Here is a 20,988-nt window from a genome sequence, read left to right as displayed (position 1 = left end):
GGTTTGTACGTGTTGTAACCCTTGTTTCAAATGGACCAATTTACAGCGAATTCTGGTCGCAGACAGAGGATACTCTGTATCTACATAAAGAAAGGTAATAAAAATGCCTTATTTGTTTTCTTTAGCATGTTTACGTTTCAAATTACAGAAACAGTTATAAAGTTTATCTGAACATTCTGTTTCTAATATTTTATGTTAAAATGGATTCAAAAAAAGGTTGTAAAAAAACAGATTAAGGCGATCTGAATAAGCAACACAGATATTTCTTTATCAGTAATTTATTGCTCATACCTTTACAAATTAAAATTAATTCAATGCTTATTTCATGAGAAAAGATATATAGATACATACATACTTACATTCGTCCAGCAATAGCAAGAAATCTTTGTTCACTAACTATCCATCATGAGAGAAAGTTATGCTCATAACGCAGACAAGTCACGTTGACTTAAAGGTGTTTTAAAGAGAAAGTTACGATCATAACGCAGACAAGTCACGTTGACTTAAAGGTGTTTTAATCTCAGGACCTTCTAAAAACATCCACGTGTACCAGATTAATCAACACAGGATAGCAGATTTTATCAGCATGTACCATACTAATCGACGCAATCTCACGGACTTAATTGAATTCGGAGACAAAGACCTATATGAGCGAATGGGATTCCAGGTGTGCTCTTTCTACAACTCAGACTTAGTGACTTTTTTTATTCTTTTGTGGTGTAAAGATATAAAAAACTAATTCTTGGTGACTTTATTCTTTTGTGGTGTAAAGAACTCCGAAATGCTTATATAGCGCTGACTTACGTATGCATACTACTTGCTATGTATGTATGTTGTTTACTGCACCGGTTGTGTATTACCTGTAATTTATATTCAGTGATTAATAGATTTAAAACATGATACATCATCTAACAAGTTTCTACTCCTCACTCTACCTAGGTTCAATTTATTCTGAGAATGCACTATACCTGCTGCAACGTAGCTTGTCATTTATAACATGTTCTTGTTCTGAACGTTACATGGAAATACTATTTCCCTCGTTTATCGACTCCTTACGATTTTATGTACAGCCCGGTTAATTGCATATTTATTTTTACAAATACATTGCAGATAAAAGGACACACACACACACACACACACACACACACACAATGTACAAGTGAGTTCACATAATGTACACGCGAGTTCATGCCTTCTTGCTGGTACATATAAATAAAAACAAAATACTTAAATCGAAATAAGACGAATATTACGTAATGACGAATGAAACCACAACACCCGTAACCATGCCACCGTTTGGTGATATATAAGACTCTTAGAATGTGAACTGGAAATTTTCTTTAGTTAACTATAAAGTCCACTAGCCGTCATACTCTCTTACCACCATGGTATTGTTGACTTCAAATTGTATCTAAAATATTTTCACTGATTCAATACATGTGGTTCTTTTGCTGGGTACTCTGATTGAGGTGTGAAGAACTATTTTTAGAGTCTTTAATGTGTGTTAAGCTATGTTTCGAGAATGGTTTTCTTTTGGTTCTTTTTTATGTATTAATCCAACTGACATTTTTGCTCACTTCCACCAAATGTGAAGAAATTACGAAATTATTGATGCATGCACACAATGATGACCACTTGTGCCAGTCCTATTGGCATGGCATCATTTTCATTTAGGACCACCTTGACAGCATAGAAAGTCTTATCGTGAAAATATGAGGTCGACACGACTTTCCACTCGTGTATAGTGATAACAAGATTTATCCAAGTTGGTAGCAGTGGCGGCCTAACTGAACATTATTTTGGAACAAATTTCATTTAAACTTCTTGACATTATAAGCAGTCTTTTAATGAAAATACAACGGTAATATAATCATCCATTCAGGAAAATTAGCGATAGCAAATTTTTCAAGATGGCCTCTGTGGCGGTTATAATTGAGATCAGATCGGCACTAATTTAATGACGGACCAACGTGACATCATAAGAAGTCATCTGGTGAAACCCCCCTGATATAATGACTTTCAGTTTCGGAGAAGTAGCGATAACAAGATTTTCAAGATGGCTGCCATGGCGGACATGCTGGATTTTACTAGCAGTACCATTTTCGTTTAGAACTGACTAGAAAAATGGTGTGAATGAATGGTTAAGTTTCATGGCACTCATCCTAGTAATTTAGGAGGAGTAGTGATAACAGATTTGTGCTAACAGACAGCAGACCATCCCATAAGCTTTTCTAGCCTATGACCAGTGGAGCTAAAAAGTTGAACAAATCTAAAATTGTGTAACTTTGCATTCATCAGTGTCTATGTATAAGACTAGATATACGGTTTTACAAAGAAATATCTGAATGAATAATTTCCAGTTGAAGATATTGGTAGACCTAATTCAGGAAAATGTGAAAGATTGGCAGGAGCACATTTTTCCTTACCTTAACTTCCATGAGCATGGGAATTTTGAGAGATCAAGAAAATCATATTTATAATAAGATATTATGCTGTTATTCATGGGAATTTTGTGCTGTATCGTAGATCCCTTATTGTGAGGTCACTTCTTTTGCAGTAAACCTTCTCAAGATGGGGCTGTAAGCGTCGTTTTATTACTCGTGCTTTAGCTTAGAAGGGACGCGTATAAAAAGTCTTTTTACTGTCTTGCTTGATTCACTTCTCTTCATAACACTATCGGTCTTCTTGCAAAAATAAAGAGGAGAGTTATTTATGAGACTCAGAAACCTTTCTAACTTCATTAATATAAACATAGAGACAATTGCTCCTTAATGATTCAATGTATGTATTAGTCATCTGTTTTGCCATCTTGTCTCCCTGTATTCAGTATCTGGACTGTATTTGTATCATGTTCGATGTCAGTAGCTATTAATCAAATGCTATGATGTTGTATTTTGTATGTCCCGATACACATAACTTGGCTTCCCAGGTCTTTTCCTTGCATCTGCCACGGCTTCTATTTGTCCATCTGTTACTAATATACCCTCAACAACTCCAATAAATGGCTCTGGTTTTGCAATTTGATGACCTTTGTCTTTCAAATGATCTACAAGTACCTGAAAAAATCGGGAAACAAATGGAGTCGCCATGATGGTAAAGTGTCTAAGGCCTATTGTGTATTACTATATCAATATACAATTGCTCATGTATACAACACATTAATTGTTAACGTTAGACGTGTCAAATTCAAGAGTGATTTGAATAGTTTCAGGCTTGTGTGTTACTGTCAGATGATTTGCAAATTGTTTGTCCTCGTGATTTTTACCTGCTCTTCCAAAAGGTGCCTTAGACCTGATTGAAAACCAAACCAAAGTCATAAAGTCTGTGCGTGGATATCATGAAAGATATATAATTGTATCAACACTGCGGGTGGATATCATGAAAGACCTATAATTTTGTCAACACGACGTGGATATCATGAAAGGCATAAATATTATCAACAATGTGCATGGATATCATGAAAAACGTAATTTTATCAACACTGTGTGTAGGTATCATTAAAAACATAATTTTATCCACACTGTGCGTAGATATCATGAAAGACAATTTTCATATCGCTACGATGTCTGCAATGTGGCAATTTATAGTGATGTCCAGCATTGGGACATCATGCCGCAGACATGTAGCATGATGTCCTACCCATTTACATTATCCTGACACCAGGCCGACTAGTCCTAACAACAACCTCTTAATGCTGAGCGCCTAGTGAAGCAGCTGTTAGTACCATATTTATGTCTTTGGTATGACTCGGCCGGGGTTCGAACCAGCGACCTCCTACATCCTAGGCGGACGCTCTAACCACTAGGCCACAGAGTGGTGCTTAATCTTAGTATTGCCATTTACAATGAAGAAATGATGGATAGAGATGATTGTCAATGCCGCATAACGCATGTACACAAAACGCAGGCATGATTTGTTCATTTCGAAAGAAAAGATTCACCTTGCGTAAGGATACGTCATGGACATTAGGCTTAGACGTAATCACACGATGTCCCTGAAGTATCCTTACGCAACAAAAATTGAAAACGTAATGCAAGTATTGATTGTTGAAATTTCAAACTTTGCGATAATAAAATATACGATATTCCGTTTGAACATTTGACGCCATTATGATGCTGTGATCTCAATGTAACATAGTTCCAAGAAGAATGAAATTTCCTGCTACTTTACCATAATATTTTCTAAAGTGTCTCAGAAAGAGAATGTCGCTTATGTATTTGACGATTTTAGGACATTAATGTGAAAATTAAGGAAAGTACCATCTGCTTTACCCTCAGATTCAATGGGTCATTTTTTCACATTTGATAACTATGATCAAGTTGTTCTTACTTCTAAACATACACACGGCATCCTCATCACCTCGTTTTGAATCCAATGCCATATTTATTCCCCATTGAAAAAATTGGAAGAATAAAAAGGTTCCCTGTAATCATTTTACCGCGGATTTGATCGCAATGGAAAATTTTGACAGAAAATTATCGGCTGTGTCAGAAAAGCCTGGCATATATAAAGCCAGCGATAATCAAAAATGTGGAATGTTAAAAGGACGGGGTCTGTTTTTTTTATGGCACCGACGGGGTCAGGAAAATCATTGACATACGAACTATGTCCACTTATGTATGTAACTGAACCGTGTAATCTGATTGCATCAAATGACGCGTGCAGCAGCACACTTATCTGGTTTTGGATAAGGTCAAGGCCATGTGTTAACTGGCTATTAATAGGATTCATCATTACGGAAAATACCTCGCATGACCCCGTGCGTCGAAATCGCCACATTTGTCTCAACAGGGTCCCATTAATTAATGATATTCTACCTTAAAGTGGGGAATAAAAAGAAAAGAACATATTGTCAAAGCAAATACACAACGACGAATCTACCCAAATTAGAACTTATGCTGTGGAGAACCGATACTATCTCAAGGAGCCTATGATCTTCAGCCTTTGGGGAGAAGGGTTCAAATTTGATTATTTATTAAATACTCATTCAGCTATTATTTTATGGTCAGATGGTGCCAGGGCACATTTTCCAGTACTTTTCTATGTAATGATTCTTACACGGGGATATTTTTTTTCAGCAAAAAGCAGCACAAGAAAATGCAACACCTATATTTTAAGTGAGCTTAGAAGGCTTGAAGCCTTTGCTGTATAAAAAATTACTCGTTGTTTTTAGGTTTTATTAGTCGAGTCAAACTGCAAACTGCACAGACCCACATCTGCCATCGCATAATGCGCCGTAAGATCTGGGTATGTGCAATTTCTTAGGAGTAATCAATAGAACAAGATAATATAGACCCCGATCTGTAGGCGCATCCTGCTGCAGCAGATCAGGATCTTTGTTGTTTGCAGTTTGACTAGACTTATAAGTGATTATGAAAGGTACACTAGTTTTTCAAACGTGGTTATCTTTCATGCCCTCTTATCCTCAATTACAAAACAGTTATCTCCTAAATGGTATGTATGTATGTATGTATGTATGTATGTATGTATGTATGTATGTATGTATGTATTAGCTTTTGTATTAAACGAAGCAAATTGTAAGCAGCAAAGAACATCATCTTCGTCACATAGCGTGCTTGAAAATAAGGGTCTGTCTTTCGTCTGAAAGCTGGAGAAGGAAACAAAGAGCGTAGACCCCAGTCTTTTGTCATAGAACATGCAGGCAAACTCGGGTCTTTCTTTTTGCTAAAAATCTTAAGAAAAAATGAACAAAAACACTGATCTTCTGTCATATAACATGCGCATGAATAAATATCTTTGATTTCATCGCTTATTGACCCTGATTGGATGGTTTGTTATGTACCCTGGTGTGAAGGCTGATCGGGGTTCACATTGTTTTGTAGTTTGGTGTGTGCCGTTGTTTTTTGGGGGTTTTTTTTCCTCTTTTAATTTTTTTTATACTTTCTGCGATTAAAAATGAATAACCTTTTTAAATGAAATTAGAAACCTTCCATAAATAATAATTTTCAAAATAATAAAGTATCCTTAATTAACCCGAACATTCAGAACTGGTCACGTTGTGTTTAGTTCCTAGCCTGGCCAGCTTGTTTTACTGAGAGAATAGAAGAGGGATTAAATCTAGAGAAAGAGAAAACTGAAAAACATTTCAGCTGAAACGTTTCTTTCCAACCATACTATTCCATATATGCATGCCTACACTGTTGTATGATGCTTAGTACATCATAGTTTTCAATCTATTTAGAAACTTTTGCACTTTCCACAGAACATGTGTCCGTATTAATAAGCAAAAATTAATTTAACTGCATTTGCGTTTCACACTTCTATTGCTTTGTGTTATCTATAATACCTTTTCCATTCTAAAGACTTCATCTTTAATATTAAATAAGCTCCATATTTCACAAAGGAGATACATTTTCATTGCAAAGCATTCTGTTCTTCATAGCATAGCTGTAATTCAAGATTAAGAAATCACAAATTTCTGATTACCTCTGACATGCCATCTTCATATTTCAGATTATTAGGATTCAAAACGTGACTGAATCTTTTGGCATCCATTGCTTCCGCCAACGTTTGATTCAGCCATAATACACGCATCAGAATCTGAAAAAAATGTAATGCGTGCATATTAAAAATGGTCTTCTACTATCTAATTACACATGTTTTGTCATGTATTGGAACTAAGAGTTTATACATTCTTGCCAGATCATTAGATGTGGTTTATCATAGACTAATACGTCCACATATTTGTATTACAAATATTACACTGGTATGACAGAATGTGATACAATTTTTCATTATGATAAATGCACTTATTTTCTGAATGTTGCAGTTGCTTATTGTTGGTTTCGTTGCACAGATATGAGAACACTCTTCCGTTCTCTAGGCAATCACGAATATATAACACATGATAACGTGGAGAGGACAAGTCGTCCGAATTTCTTCCGTTTTCATTTAGGTTAATCAAATACAGATAACATCTCATACATAGCATGCAGAAGGCTTGCTCTCTATGTCTAGTCGTGTGCATTGCCTACTAGTAAACTTTGGAAGAATTTGCATGATATCAGTTCGTACGACACGAAAGGTTACGTCAGTCGCCTCGTTGATCGGTGAGGCACAGCACATTCTGGACGGAAGAGTCTAGGACTCGTGGGAAGCCGACGCAGGCAGATGAACATGCTGACTAAGAAGTGTCCATTTCACTGCTACACTCGTTCAGTTACATTAAAATAACAAAATGGTATTATGTTGCATCACCTGCATTGTTGTAAATTTGTAGCTCGCTAGGTTTTCAGAATCTATCTGCATTTATGGTTCGATCTATGAGATTTTTGCAGGAATCGTCTTCTCTGAAATGAACGATACACTCCTGGATGGTATATATTGCTTATTTTGCCCTAAAACAAGTTGTATGTCAATAAACGTTTAAACATCAAGAGAAGATAAAATGACTTTAGTGATGCACTGTCTGCAGAAATATCAAGCATTTGTTTAAAGTATGTGAAATAGCTCGTCCAGAGTTTGTATTTATATGTTAACCATGCTACTCACATGCGACTCACACAAAAACTGACAGGGTGCAAAGTGTGGCATGTATACAAAAATGATCTCGTTTGATTTGTTTTACTGCACAGCAAAACAGGTAGGCTTTTTAATACCGCGACAGTTGGAGTAACGTGCCTTATGTAAGGACACACCACGGTAGTCATCCTGGGCTGATCCGATGTCAGGATACGCAAGTGGACTAGGACCGTCCATATACCAGCTTATGGACCAATCATGTTAGGCGTGATAAAGGAGAAACATTGCTATATAAGCTATAATATTTAACATGAACCAAAATCTGTGTAAACTGAACTAAAACACAGATATATGAAGTACTTCCTCGTGCAAGTAGGAAAATGCGGGTGATCGAGGGTGGCGGATGATCGAGGTTTGTCTGATAGATACACAGATACACCGATATAGAGAAAGACAGATAAATCTAGGAAGTGAACCATCAACAAACTGATGTAAAGATCTATAAAATAGATTTTAATTACAATTAGCTGTTCCCATATACACAGAAAATTGCCCAATCTCAGTAAAGTCCATCAGTGAGTACATTCTCTGATCCTTATCCGTATCAGTAATAACCATAAGAAATCAGCATGTCACTGTATTACAATGTAAAGTCTCCCTCTAGTAATACTCCCAGAAAGAAATCCATAAACTGATCATCGTTTATTATTTTGGAATGTTAAGGTATTCAGTCTCCTTTTCACTTTCAAGCAGATGTCGACGACCTTTTCAGCAAGCTCATAGGATTCTATAAATAGCATGATAGCTTTTAGTACCGTCTTCGCTTCCACTCTTTAGGAAGGTGGTTGCCACATTTCCTCCATTTCTGTATCACTTTCACTGTACACAATACAATTCCCTCGCACCGCCATTAAGATGTCAGAATATATAATTTCCTCTAAAATCTCAAAGCGCAAGCTAGTCACCTTGTGTTAATTATCATAAGGGAAGTGATTGTTGTCGATAATATCCCTTTTAACTGTTTGAAACTAAGCTTGTGGTCATTGTGCCCTGAAACATATTTGCCTACATTTAGCTGAATTGAATGTGTGTTTGGTGCTGACATCACTGTCGAATTTTGATACGCTGGTTCGCTTGTTTTGTTATTGTATATGCTCGCGACAGTCTCAAATTGGCGGTAAATCCTACGGATAATGCATTGATTGTATGTCAATAGCTCCATTCAGACCATCTCGGCTACTTAAAAAGCTGACAAGCTGACTGACTGACAAGTTTCGAAAGCATCGAACTACTCTTCGATTCGTAACTTCTCAATCAATCCTATAATCAATCCATTGTACAGTCTAGTTTCGCAGAGAACTTCCGGTGATCAAAATGTATGACCTTTCTGTAAATTACTGCGCCAATATACGTCCGATGCATATATTTGTCTCGCGGAAATAGCCATAGTTGTTCTAAAGTGCTCGCTGCTTGTGAATAGTCTTTAGCGTAGTCAACCAGTGCCTCGCGATAAACACACTGTCATGTACTACTGGTTCATCTATGTAAGTACGAAACTAGCTGAGATAGTACTAATAACCGTTACTGGAGGCAGTCGATGATTGAATTCGTTAATTGAATCATTCTGGCTGACGAGCATAACGGATATGCTAGATCAGTGATCAGTTTTGTTTTGAAATTTTTTTTACATGTTTAGACTTGGTGGATAGAGAGAGTGGAGAATGAACAGGTGAATTAAATAGAGAATCAGTTGTTACATTCCGATTTTTTTTATAGCCTTATTTGAGGATGGCAAGAGACTGGGAGTACAAAAAAATCAGGGAGTACTTCCCTGTCTCTAGTGTCAATTTACATCATGTGTCTTATTTGGAAATATATTTGAATATATGTATAATTTTGTTGAGGATTACACAACCAACTGTTTAATAACGCTATCGTGAGGACGAAGATTTTTTACAATATCCTTGCATGTTGAGAATACCTGTAGGACAACATTAGTTATTGCGTTCCCTCCAGCGGCCCCAACAACCAGCTTCACATTACCCACTTTGTCTGTTAGTATCACAGGAACCATGGCAGACAATGGCCTCTTAAAGGGTTCAACTTTATTTGCCTCAAATACCTGGAAACAAATTAGTATTACAATATAAAAAGGCTATTTGCATTCATACGTTTAGAAAACACATTGTGTGCAGTGGACGTAATATGACACTTAAATTTTCTCCCACCCCTTGATAAGGATTTGGCCCAACTCTTAACTTTTAGACTATCTTTGAAACAGTGTCCTTCTCCAGCCACCACCCCCACAACCCCATGCCGGCTTACAATAACTTAACGAAGTTACGGGTACCCTTGTTTCGGCTACCAAACCAGACAGCTGCTGAAACAGAAAGAGGCTGCCGAAGAACTTTGAATCAGAGGAAGGTAGCCGGTGAAATGCATAGTCTTCCATGAAAGCATACCAAAACTTTCGTCTACCAAGAAAGCAGTACATGCAACTTTGAAGAGCACGGAGAAAGGGAGTATACATGTGAGAGCAATATTATCACAAATGTTTCTGGGCTCGACTATCTCGCAGACCACCAGGCCGCATGCATCTTTGCCCGCTCGACGGGGACACCTGTGTTTGTCGGCAACGTGTACATATTTGCTTTCTGCGATGAGAAGATAATGATTACAAAGGCGGTCGCGTTTTGTGTAAAATTGGTGACAAGGGGGGAGTCATGCAAGCTATCTCAAAGATTGCGATCGTAGTCCGTGTCAGCATAAGCAGAAATCTGGAAGGCGTTCTTCACAGCTACATCCAAACAGGTGTCGTGGACACTTATGCGCATGGCACGATCGTGTCAACTATCCAACGCATCGACCACGATACGAACTATGAGGTCAGGCAAGCGGAGGAAATCGTCGCCGTATTTGTTAGGAAAATCGACGTTTCGGAAGTCACAACAGAGAAGATGCAGAATAAAATCGTTGCATTTGCGCAGCATCTTCTTGCAAGTGTTTTGAGAATCTACTTGATCGACTATTTCTTTGGGATTCTAGACCATCCAACTCCTGTGGAATACATTGCGTCCTGCTGGATGCGAGAAGGGATTTTTCCAAATCAATGTGCGACAACAGGGCCACAATTCTCGACGACACAGACAGCGTTGGAAAATACGTCTGCATTTTTTTCCACACATCCAATGTGAAATATGCGGTCCGAACATACAAGGTGGTTTCAAACCTCGAAGCCGGCGTGGTATGGTAAAGCTTGGGATGCCACCCAAACGACTAAGCCTGCTCTCCAAGCAAGCACCTTTGCCCCATATTTCTAGATCCAAACATTCAGGCTGCGGGTGCACTAGAATAAAAGTCTCTTTGTAAGGAAGTCTGAGCGGCGTAGAATTCTCAGAAGACACAACCAGAGAAGTCGTCCCTGCCTGTTCCATCGTCCCATCGTTTAGGTCGACATCCTTGTGACACATCAAGAGTGCGTCGAAAACCGGCCGCTTAGTTGTTACACGACACATTAAAAATAAAACCTATCCAGGCGACATGCAAACGCCCAGCGCAGGTTCATTCCGCCGACCCCAGACTCCTCTCTCGCTCTTTCACATCTGGTCAACCTCCTTCCCTACACAGAGAACTAATACCTCACTAATGGCGTAGAAAAGTCCCGGTATCCACTGCTCGAGAACGAATAGATGGCCCTGGAAGCCACTCTCGTTCGAACAAAAGAAGCCTACAGCTTTGCCTCAGCACACATACGCAGGACGGTCGAAGACATGCTCTCCAATCTCTCTGTTGGAAAAATATCAGAACTATTTGCAGTTAAGGCAGCGTCAGATGTTCAAGCTCTTCGGATGCTAGACTAAAGGCGGCCAACGGGGGCGAAGGAAAATTGGACTGTTAGCCGAATCCGTGTTTTGCCAAGCACACCCAACAAGAGCCGGAAACGGCATAGTCAACAAAGGAGCTAAAGACAATTCTTGGTGAGTGCGAAAATGCTTTCCAAAATGAGACGATATATTTGGCTGCACAACATCCTGGCCGATGCACCACCGAGAAATTCGGGGGCTAATTTAGGATGCGCAACCTGCCAGGGCATTCCGCTCCCAGAACGAATAAAAAAAATTGTGGAATCTTCTCTGCATCAAGATATATCAGGACTAAACGTCTCACCAAGGTGTGGAAACTACTAGACAATGCTAAGGGGGGGGGGGGAGGGGGCAAGGAAAATGTGCAGTGGCAGAAATATGCAGGTGCAGAAATCTAGACCAATGCGAAGAGGGTGCTCCCATATGCAGATCCTCCCAAAGCAGACATATGCAAAAACGTCACAGATATATCAGTTGGGGAATATATGTGCATCGGATTCGCAAAAACATCATTCGAGGTGCCGTCCACATAATTCATGCGATTACCACGACGAGACATCCACCGACTAGCGTACGTGAATCTACGCTCACTTCTTGCAGTTCCAAGTCGAGCGCTTTGGATGAATGGAAAATATGCTATCTCGTAAATGATGCAGACTTCTGCCGATTTGGGGCGGAGCGGACCACGCCAACCAAGAAATAAAAAGATAGGCCTGGTATTGATCGCCGTTAGGAGCTCAGACTAGCAGCCACGAGTTTACCGTTTTACGTCGTGCTAGCGTCGTTGCACAGTAAAGAAATGGAAAGCGCTACAAAGCAACAGGTCGCCCTGGGCACTTTGGGTAATCTTATCTGGCCATTCTGCCCATCATATGGGATTTTCTGCAGAAATATGGCCCAAATCTTTTAACAGCTGTCTCTAGAGGCTGTAGGAACGACAGCGACGACGGTGCACAGCTTCTAAGGCTTCTCCTCGCCGCGCAACAACTCTTATCCACTCGCGGAATTTCCAATATACCGTGGTATCATTTATTTTCGTTGGGCTCAATTTTCGTGGTTTTGTAAAACAAGGCATTTTCGTGGGTACTTAAATTCGTGGTTTTGCCTCACAAAGTTTGCATATTAGTGGGTATTTAATTTCATGGTTTAACCTCTACAAATACCCAAAATACAAAATACAAATGTCGGTCACTTTAATGTTTAAAACAATACTACCACCTGTATGAGCACAAATTAAAGACCTGGCAAATTCAATACTTACACCGTGTTTTTGACCAAGTGAATAACGAAGCTGATGCAGCCAACAGCACTAAAACAATAATTTTATCTCTATGAGCACAAATAAAACACTGTCAAGATTAATCACTTTCGCCATGTTTTCGTTTGAATGCTCAACATCAAAGGAAGCCGATTAAGTCAACAACGCTAGGCCAATCGGTTATTAAAGAATTCAAGTCACACTTCCACGAGTGGTATGCTAAACAGGTCATGGACGCCATTAAGGAAAAAGATGCTACTGGTGACAATCAGTGCACAGTATTATTAATACTTGCAACCTCATTAATCAAGTAATTTCACGCTGAATGGATAATTGCAACGCACTCGACAACGAGGGAAAGATGGGACCTAATTATCATTTGGTTTTGAGAAAGCTGGACTTGTTTAATTGAGCAATTTGTGGATTATTTACCTGGGAAGCTTTTGTGAGTACCATGAGACTTGATTGACACGATGTTGATACAGTGGCTTTGTCCAAAAATCTGTGAAGTGTGAGCTTTAATACTCTGCTGTTATTAATGTATGTACATAGTGTTTCATAAATACTATTTATGGAAGAAATAGCTATAGTATTTTACAGGATTGTTATTCTTTTGATTAAAAATGCATGGATAAAATGAAATGTGCTTTCAGAAGGATTTAAATGTTTCAACCAAAGCTGTACTCGAATGAAGGATCGATTCGAATAAGTATCAAATTTAAGTTTCATATGCTGTTATTTTGTATTATGTTTTCTTTCATTTTCAGTATTAATATTGTTTGAATACCTTATGCTTTTTTCTATTTTCTCTCTTTCCTTACTTACCTCACATATACTATATAAGCAAGATAACTGTACTGTTTAAATCAGACAACTTAGAAGATGTGGCAGTGAATGGACGGACGGAGGGTATCACAATATTCTCGTGCTTGATAATAAAGCATGAGAATTAAAAAAAAACGTCTTTGATACAGAAAATACACAAAACACCAAAGTAGTAAGGTGGGATACATTAGCGTCAATGGGAATTAGCATTACAGAGACCCCTGGGACAGATTAGCGTCAAGGGAAATTTAACATGGAGAAAAATCGTGGGTCAGATTAGCGACAAGGGAAATTAACATGGAGAAAAATCGTGGGACGGTTTAGCGTCAAAGGAATTTAAACAGGGTGGGACTTTATAGCGTCAAGGGGAATTGAATATGGGAATTTTTGTTTTTTAATTTTTTTTAAAAAGGGGTAGGCAATGGAAAGGCTATCTCTTTTCGAGAAATATGGCTGGCCCTGAAAAGGGCCTTTGGGTTTTCTTCTTCTTCTGCTTCTAATTTCTTCTTTTTCTCCACCAAGTTCTTATTTTATCTCCAACACTCTTTCTCTTCTTCTCTTTCTTTTTCTCCTGCTCTTCTTTCTTCTTCTCTTCCTCTTCTTCTTTCTTCCTCTTCTCATTTTCTTCTTCTTTTTCAATCTTTTCGTTCCATTTGCTTATTCTTATTCTTTCCTCTTCATCCTCCTTCTCCTCCTTTATCTCTTTCATGACACCACTAATCTTGTCCTTTACCTTTTTTAAGTTATTAATTTCCATCTTTACACGATGGGGACTATAGGAATAATGGTCTTCAACCAGTCTTATCAACATCTGCTCCATCATTCCTAAGTTGTCTAAAACGTCTTGTAATGTTTGTATTTTGTCCATTTGGTTAGAAGCCATCTTCTTTTTTTATTCTTTGCAGAATGGTTTGAACGACGAATACTGTGGGTTCTTATACTTAAAGCGCGTACGTGAAGGAAAACATCCCCCTAAAACGTAAAATTGATCTTACCTAGATCATGACCAAACAACGCGCGGACGTGAAGGAAAACATCCCCTACTTTTTCATTTCATATAATAAAACCCAAACTATACTTTCTCATTTCATATAATAAAAACCCAAACTATACTCTCCACATACGCTAAGAAACAATAAACAAAATCCATAATCTACTATCCTCACAATCGTACGTGAGCGCTTACATAACCCAAACTATACTCTCCGCATACGCTAAGAAACAATAAACAAATCCATAATCTACTATCCACACAATCGTACGTGAGCGGGTACAAACACAAACACACAAACACAAACACACAAACACATACGCTAAGAAACAATAAACAAAATCCATAATCTACTATCCTCACAATCGTACGTGAGCGCTTACAAAACCCAAACTATACTCTCCACATACGCTAAGAAACAATAAAGAAACCCATAATCTACTATTCCCACAAACATACCTTAGCTCTTACAAGCACCAACACACAAACACATACCCTCACACTATCTTAAAAAAGAGTTAGTGTTTATATTCACACTACTCTACCTACACATTGGCAAATTGATGGTTATTTCTTTTCTAGAGTATTGGGTAGCCCTGAAAAGGGCTGTTTTTTTTTGTTTGGAACTTCATGGACACCTGGTTAATGGTGGCACCTTCTAGGCCTGGCGCCGCATACACATCTTGTCCCCCAGTTACTTTTACCTTTTTGGGGGAGAGAGCAGAGGCAGGATATGTCGCTTCAGAATCCCAATTTTCGCTCTCTGGGATTCTGAAATTTCTTCTTCTTCTCTCCTTTTCCTCCTCCTCCTCTTCTTTGTATCTTCTCTCCTCCTCTTTGTATCTTCTTTCCTCTTCTTCTTTATATCTTCTCTCCTCCTCTTCTTTGTTTCTTCTTTCCTCCTCCTCTCTTATCCTTCCCTCCTCCACAATGGCTTCCGCGGCCAGTTCATTTAATATGCGCCTGGCATATTCCAGATGCACATGAAGTTCCAACAGTTTCTCCAGTCTCGTGTTCATTTTTGGTGTTGATCAATCAACAAGGGTAGCTGGACTGCCGAACGAGTTTCAATTTATAGTGAAAGCGCGGACGTGATGGAAAACATCCCCCTAAAAACATAAAATTGATCTTACCTAGATCATAACCAAAAAAAAACAACAACGCGTGGACCTAAAAGAAACACTCACTCACTTTTTCATGCTACCCATCACTATTTTAAAATTTTTTATAAATCACTTCAATAGACTATCCACATACGCAAAGCAATCCAATCTAACCCCAAATTTACACCTCAAACACCAAAAAAAAAAAGACATCATTTTAATCTACTATCCATACCAACTTACTTAACCACTTACAAACACAAACACACAAACACACAAACACATACCCTCACATTTTTTTTAAAAAAAGAGTTAGTGTTTATTTTCACACCACTCTACCTACACACATTGGCAAATCGATTGTTATTTCTTTTCTAGAGTATTGGGTAGCCCTGAAAAGGGCTGTTTTTTTTTTGTTTTGCTATGGCATTCTTTTTAGTTTCTAAGAATGCGATGTCCTCTGAGGATAGACTTTCTGGCGATAGGTCTGCTTCTTCGGAAAGAGAAGAAGAACTCTTTGGTGTCGATACGACAATCGACAAAGCCTCTATCAGCTTCAGGTTGCTGCTGCTGTTGTTCTTGCTGCTGTTGCTGCTGTCTCTGAAGTCTGTACTTCTCTGTCCATTCTTCTTTTTCCCTGTTCATTTCTTCTCTGAAGAGCTCTTCTATCAGGTCTTCAGTGATTTTTAACATTCTCACATTCTCTATTTCTTCTGGCTTCGGTATCAGACTGTGTCTGACCCTATGCAAATTCACGTAGGCTTCGTTGAGCTTAGCTAGTTTGGAGCACATCTTCGTAGGAGGATGAGTCGACAATGGATGGTTAGACTGGAAACAACCCCGGTTCTTAAAGTCAAAGAGCGGACGTGAAGGAAAACATCCCCCACACGGTTTTTGAGTCGCAACGTTTAGTGAGTGTCATGAGAGGGATAGTAAGAAATGAAAGAGCATCAATCCAACATTCTTATAGCTAAACAAAAGACAAAGGCATTTTTTTCAAAACACAACATTTTTTATTCAAAAATCACTTAACACTAAACAACAACTTTAACATTTTTAACAATAATCCAACAGTATAACATCAAACAATTTTTTCAAAACACAACATTTTTTTTATTCAAAAATCACTTAACACTAAATAACAACAACTCTAACATTTTTTAACAATAATCCAACACTAAAAGTTTCTCCACTAGGTAAAGAGGGATAACAGTCTTCCATGGTTTCTAGTAATCTAGGATGACTTCTCTCAAACTGTTGATTTCTATGGTATTATCGAATTCTGCATACAGGATGACGTTCACCGTTTCATCAGGGTCTCGGTCTTTAAACTGAATTTCCACACGAATCTGGCCGGATTTTATAGGGTGGAAATGTCCCTCGTCGCTGCCTTGGTCTGGAGTGAAATCGAAAGCCCACAAAGCGTAGCCTCCTGCATAATCCTCGTACGTAATACCGTGACTGGTATTGGTTCCTAACTGTCCGGTGGCTTCGTACAAGGACAAGTACGATCTCAAGTAATTCTTCTTTTTAAAGTCAGGTTCGAAAGGTCGGGTACACAAGGTCTTGCCATCGCGACTGACTTCGATTTTGGACACGCCAAAGTGTTGAAAGTAGAAAGGATTTTTTTCGGCAGCTCCGTTGAAGGCTGTATTCTCGACGATACCAACGATCAAACGTTTGGGTAACTGTCCTTGGAACAGATGATCTTCGATCATGGATCGCTGTCCCTTGGGAATGGTGAAGGTTTTCACTTCCACGCGTCGTATGGGATACTTGGCGGTCGTTCTGCTCAACGTCTGACTGATGTCGTTTCCCACTTTAGGTAACACTTCCACACGGCGTACGTAGAGTCTGGCTTCTAGGATTTTGGTTTTGTAACCGTCACTATCAGCCATCAAATGGAAAGCGGCACTGCTACGATTCAGCCTCAGGCGGACATCCACCCCGTTCAGCAAATACTTTTCTTGCAACCACATGTCCAAATGCAAACGATCCATCAGTTCTAAACTTGTGTCGGCTCCCGTGATTCTCTTTCTTCGTTCTACAAATCCATCATTGTTGTCTTTCTTTTCATCAGTTTCCAATATTTCAAACTTGGTAGGTTCGTCAGCTTCCCATACCACACAGGCATTGAGATGAGTGTTCTTGGCATCTATTCCGTACGTCAAGAGATTTTCCAGGTAGGCACGATAAGGGTAAGTATCCATGCTGCTACTGACCAGTTTGTTATTCAAGTACAAGTCCACTCCACTGAACAAGCAATGCATGAAATTGTTGACGGGAGCTACTGCTTCATCGTCTATAGCACCTCCAGTCTTATCTAGAATTTTGACTTTCAGGTACAAGTAACTGCTATTCAGATCGATGTAATCTTCGGGCTGTCCTTTGATTTCAAACTCGATGGGAGCGGAATCGGTCAGTGAGGAGACGGGGTGAAATTCCACCCACTGGGATTCTTGCATCGTCATCATCGTGGGGGGCATGGCAAACAGATCCAGTTCCGTCTTGGAACAAGCGCAAGATTCTCGGTGCATCATTTTTTTTGTGGTCTCTTTTCTCAGTAATCGAAAACGTCTAAGTCTCGAACGGTTCTTCTTTTCTTGGCCTTTCTCGCTTGAAGTCTGGTGAAAGGGTGTTTTCTTCGTCGTCTCTTTCTGCCTTGTCCTTGCTGAATGCCTGACTCGGTAGCGTGCAGGGCATTTATAGGTGTTTCTCGTTGGCCTAAAATGTCTTTGCCCGTTTGCAGCAAGACATTTTTGCCTGCCCTCATGAAGGCTTCTTTAGGGTTTTGTTCGTCGATGATGACATTTTGGAGAAATTCTTTGCCTTGCGTCAGTGCCGCATCTTTCAAGGCGTGCAATCCGCGTGTCACCATCGGTTTCAACACCGGGGCCACCGAACGAAAGGCCGATTTTAACATGTCTCCTAAGCCGTGTCCTCGCTGTCGAGCAACCCCTGGGTACACTGGATACATGACTTACTTACGAGTCGTGAGAGAACCGTTTTCGAAAATGGAGTTTCACCGTGACTTTTCCTTTGGTGAATGGAATATTTTGTCCCAGATCTCCTTTTATAGCAATGTTGACCGTGTCCAAATACGACTTACTGACAGGCAAATAGTGAGGATGTACAAATTCGCGGTGGACGTGGTAAGTGTTTCCACCTTCCTCGTCAGTGTTCGTGGCAGAATCCACTTTGAAAGGAATGACACGCAGTAACGGTACGGAGGTGTGTCCCACCACGTTGTACTCCACCACATCGGAATACACGAACATCAAATTCAGTCCTTGGTTCAGTTCTACCGGGGCACGAAATAACTTGCTAAAAGACTCGTTGTCGTAAACGATGGGTAAGCATGGCCTTTCTCATGTCCATGTCTCCGCCCAACATGTCAAACAATTCAGGACAAAATAAAATGGACACGATTTTACTTCGTTCAGATTTCATCAAGAAGCGACGAGCTGCTTTGTGGTACTCCATGGTGACACTTTTGTTGACATGCTCCAAAGCTTTCAGAAACACGACATTAAACCTGGAGGCTATGGTGCTGACCAAATGTTGACCACTAAAATAATAGCCTGGGGGAATGAACAAGTGATAGGTGGTGTACTTTTGTGTACGGGTTTTCTTGTCATATTTGACATTGCTATCCATCCACTGTTGCATTTGCTCCTCATGAACTTCCACATCAAAAAAATTTTGATTGGGAAGGACACTGAGGACTTGGGTCGGGTGAATCATTTCTACTAAAGCCACTTCCCAATGGGCTTCGTGATCTAACTGGATGGCTTGAGGTAATTTGGCCGTGTAACAGCACAACGTGTTCTTGGGAAACACCTCCATGGAACTGTCACTGGGTAAAGTTAAGTAAAATTGGTTTTGGTGACTCATAATTCCAGAGTTCTGTGGCTGTCCGAGGGGATATTACTGGACGTCAGAGGCGTGTCTCCGTCTAAAATGGGGTTCTGATTGTGGTTGAAGTGGTGACTGGCACTGGCACTGGACACAAGGTTCCCGGAGTTCCCGTTCGAGGAGAATTTCAGGGAGGGATTAGGAAGCAGGTAACCGATGCAACTGCTCAATAAAATGGTCCACAATTGTTTGTCTCCTTGTTGCAAACTCAAATTGGCAATGGCTGCCCCGATGACACAATACACCACGAAGATTTGGCAGAAAAAGACGATTTGCGTTTTAGGCACACGTTCTCCACACCACACCCACAAGGGTTGTTTTTGTAAATCTTGCACAGAAGAACTAGGTGAAGGAGGAGTGGTCGACGTAGCTGTGTCTGCTGTGTGAAAAGGCATGATGGTCACTTCTTTTTATAGTCGATGACTTGCGAAGCGTCGATCCAAGAATCAAAACTGGGTGGATATCCTTTCCAACGTACTTTGACTTCTTTGACACGTCGTTTGCCCACTTTACGGGTTCTGCGTTCGAGAATGCTTTCGATGTCGTACACGTCGTCTTCTTTTTTGGTGACACGTTGTAACTCGGGCAAATAAAACGTTCCTTTGAGCACTTCTCCGTTCATGTCTTCCAATTTATAGACGGCAGGATGACGGCCATGCACTCGTCCAGTGACGCGAAACAATTCGGTCGTCCAGTTAGGTAAGTAACCTTTGTCGAAAGTGCGTTTGGTTTTGCCAATGCGCACCCAATCTCCTACGGCCAACTCTCCACTTTTCTTGGGGACAGCCCTCGTCGGGGACGTACCAAACAGACGCTCAAACACCAGCACTTCGTTGTCGGGAGTCACGTCTTGCGGGGCACGTCCGATGCTTCGATGGTAAGATTGGTTGTACGCTTGCACCAGGTGCGGTAAGATGTCGATGTTCTTCAGAGTGTGGTGATGCGTAAAATATTTCCACATGCGTTCTTTCAAAGTGCGTTGAAAACGTTCCACGATGCTGGCTTTGGTTTCGGGATTCTCGGTGGTAAAAAAATGAATGTCACGTTTCTTTAATTCTTTTTGGAAAGCTTGGTTCAGAAATTCGGTGCCTTTGTCCGTTTGCCATCGAAGAGGGTGACGACCGCTTTGTTTCAACACCCGTTGCAGGGCTTGCACTAACTCGCTGCTCGATTTGGAAGTCAAGGGTACGACCCAAGCAAATTTGGAAAAGACCTCGATGACACAAAACAAATATTTGTAGCCACGATTGTAGCTGGCCAAATGAGAGACATCGGCTAAATCGGCTTGCCATTGATGATCGATGCCTTCCACTCGGGTGCGACTTCTGGCAAACTTGCGTCGAATGGGTTTGTGTAAAATCTAGGTAGCTTGTTCTTGTAACCATCGTTGCACTTGAGGTAAACGGAGACTTTTCACTCGAGTTTTGGCAGCACGATACAATTTTTGAACTCCTGCGTAACCTGCAGGATGGGAGGGATCGTAGTAAATGCTGGCTAAGACTTTTTCCATTTTTATTTTTTGTGTTAATAAGACACCCACTCTTGGAGGAT

At 40.0% G+C, this 20,988-nt stretch overlaps 1 protein-coding gene across 1 annotated transcript in view; it reads right to left on the bottom strand.

Annotated features, from left to right (window-relative positions):
• Positions 1–262: 262 nt before the first annotated feature.
• Positions 263–20,988, bottom strand: part of LOC149784919 (glutathione hydrolase 1 proenzyme-like) — a 67,211-nt gene continuing 46,485 nt past the window's right edge. Inside the window, exons 12-14 of the mRNA XM_089978541.1 lie at positions 9,464–9,604; positions 6,448–6,561; positions 263–3,056 (exon numbers count right to left, since the gene is read on the bottom strand). Coding sequence (XP_089834667.1) covers positions 2,880–3,056; positions 6,448–6,561; positions 9,464–9,604 — 432 coding nt within the window. The 3' untranslated portion in view covers positions 263–2,879. The remainder of the gene's footprint in view (positions 3,057–6,447; positions 6,562–9,463; positions 9,605–20,988) is intronic.

The sequence above is a fragment of the Sinohyriopsis cumingii genome, chromosome 13 (assembly GCF_028554795.1).
Source record: "Sinohyriopsis cumingii isolate HCF-2022 chromosome 13, ASM2855479v2, whole genome shotgun sequence".
Classification (NCBI taxonomy): Eukaryota; Metazoa; Mollusca; class Bivalvia; order Unionida; family Unionidae; genus Sinohyriopsis; species Sinohyriopsis cumingii.
This window is presented reverse-complemented; position numbering and strand designations above follow the sequence as displayed.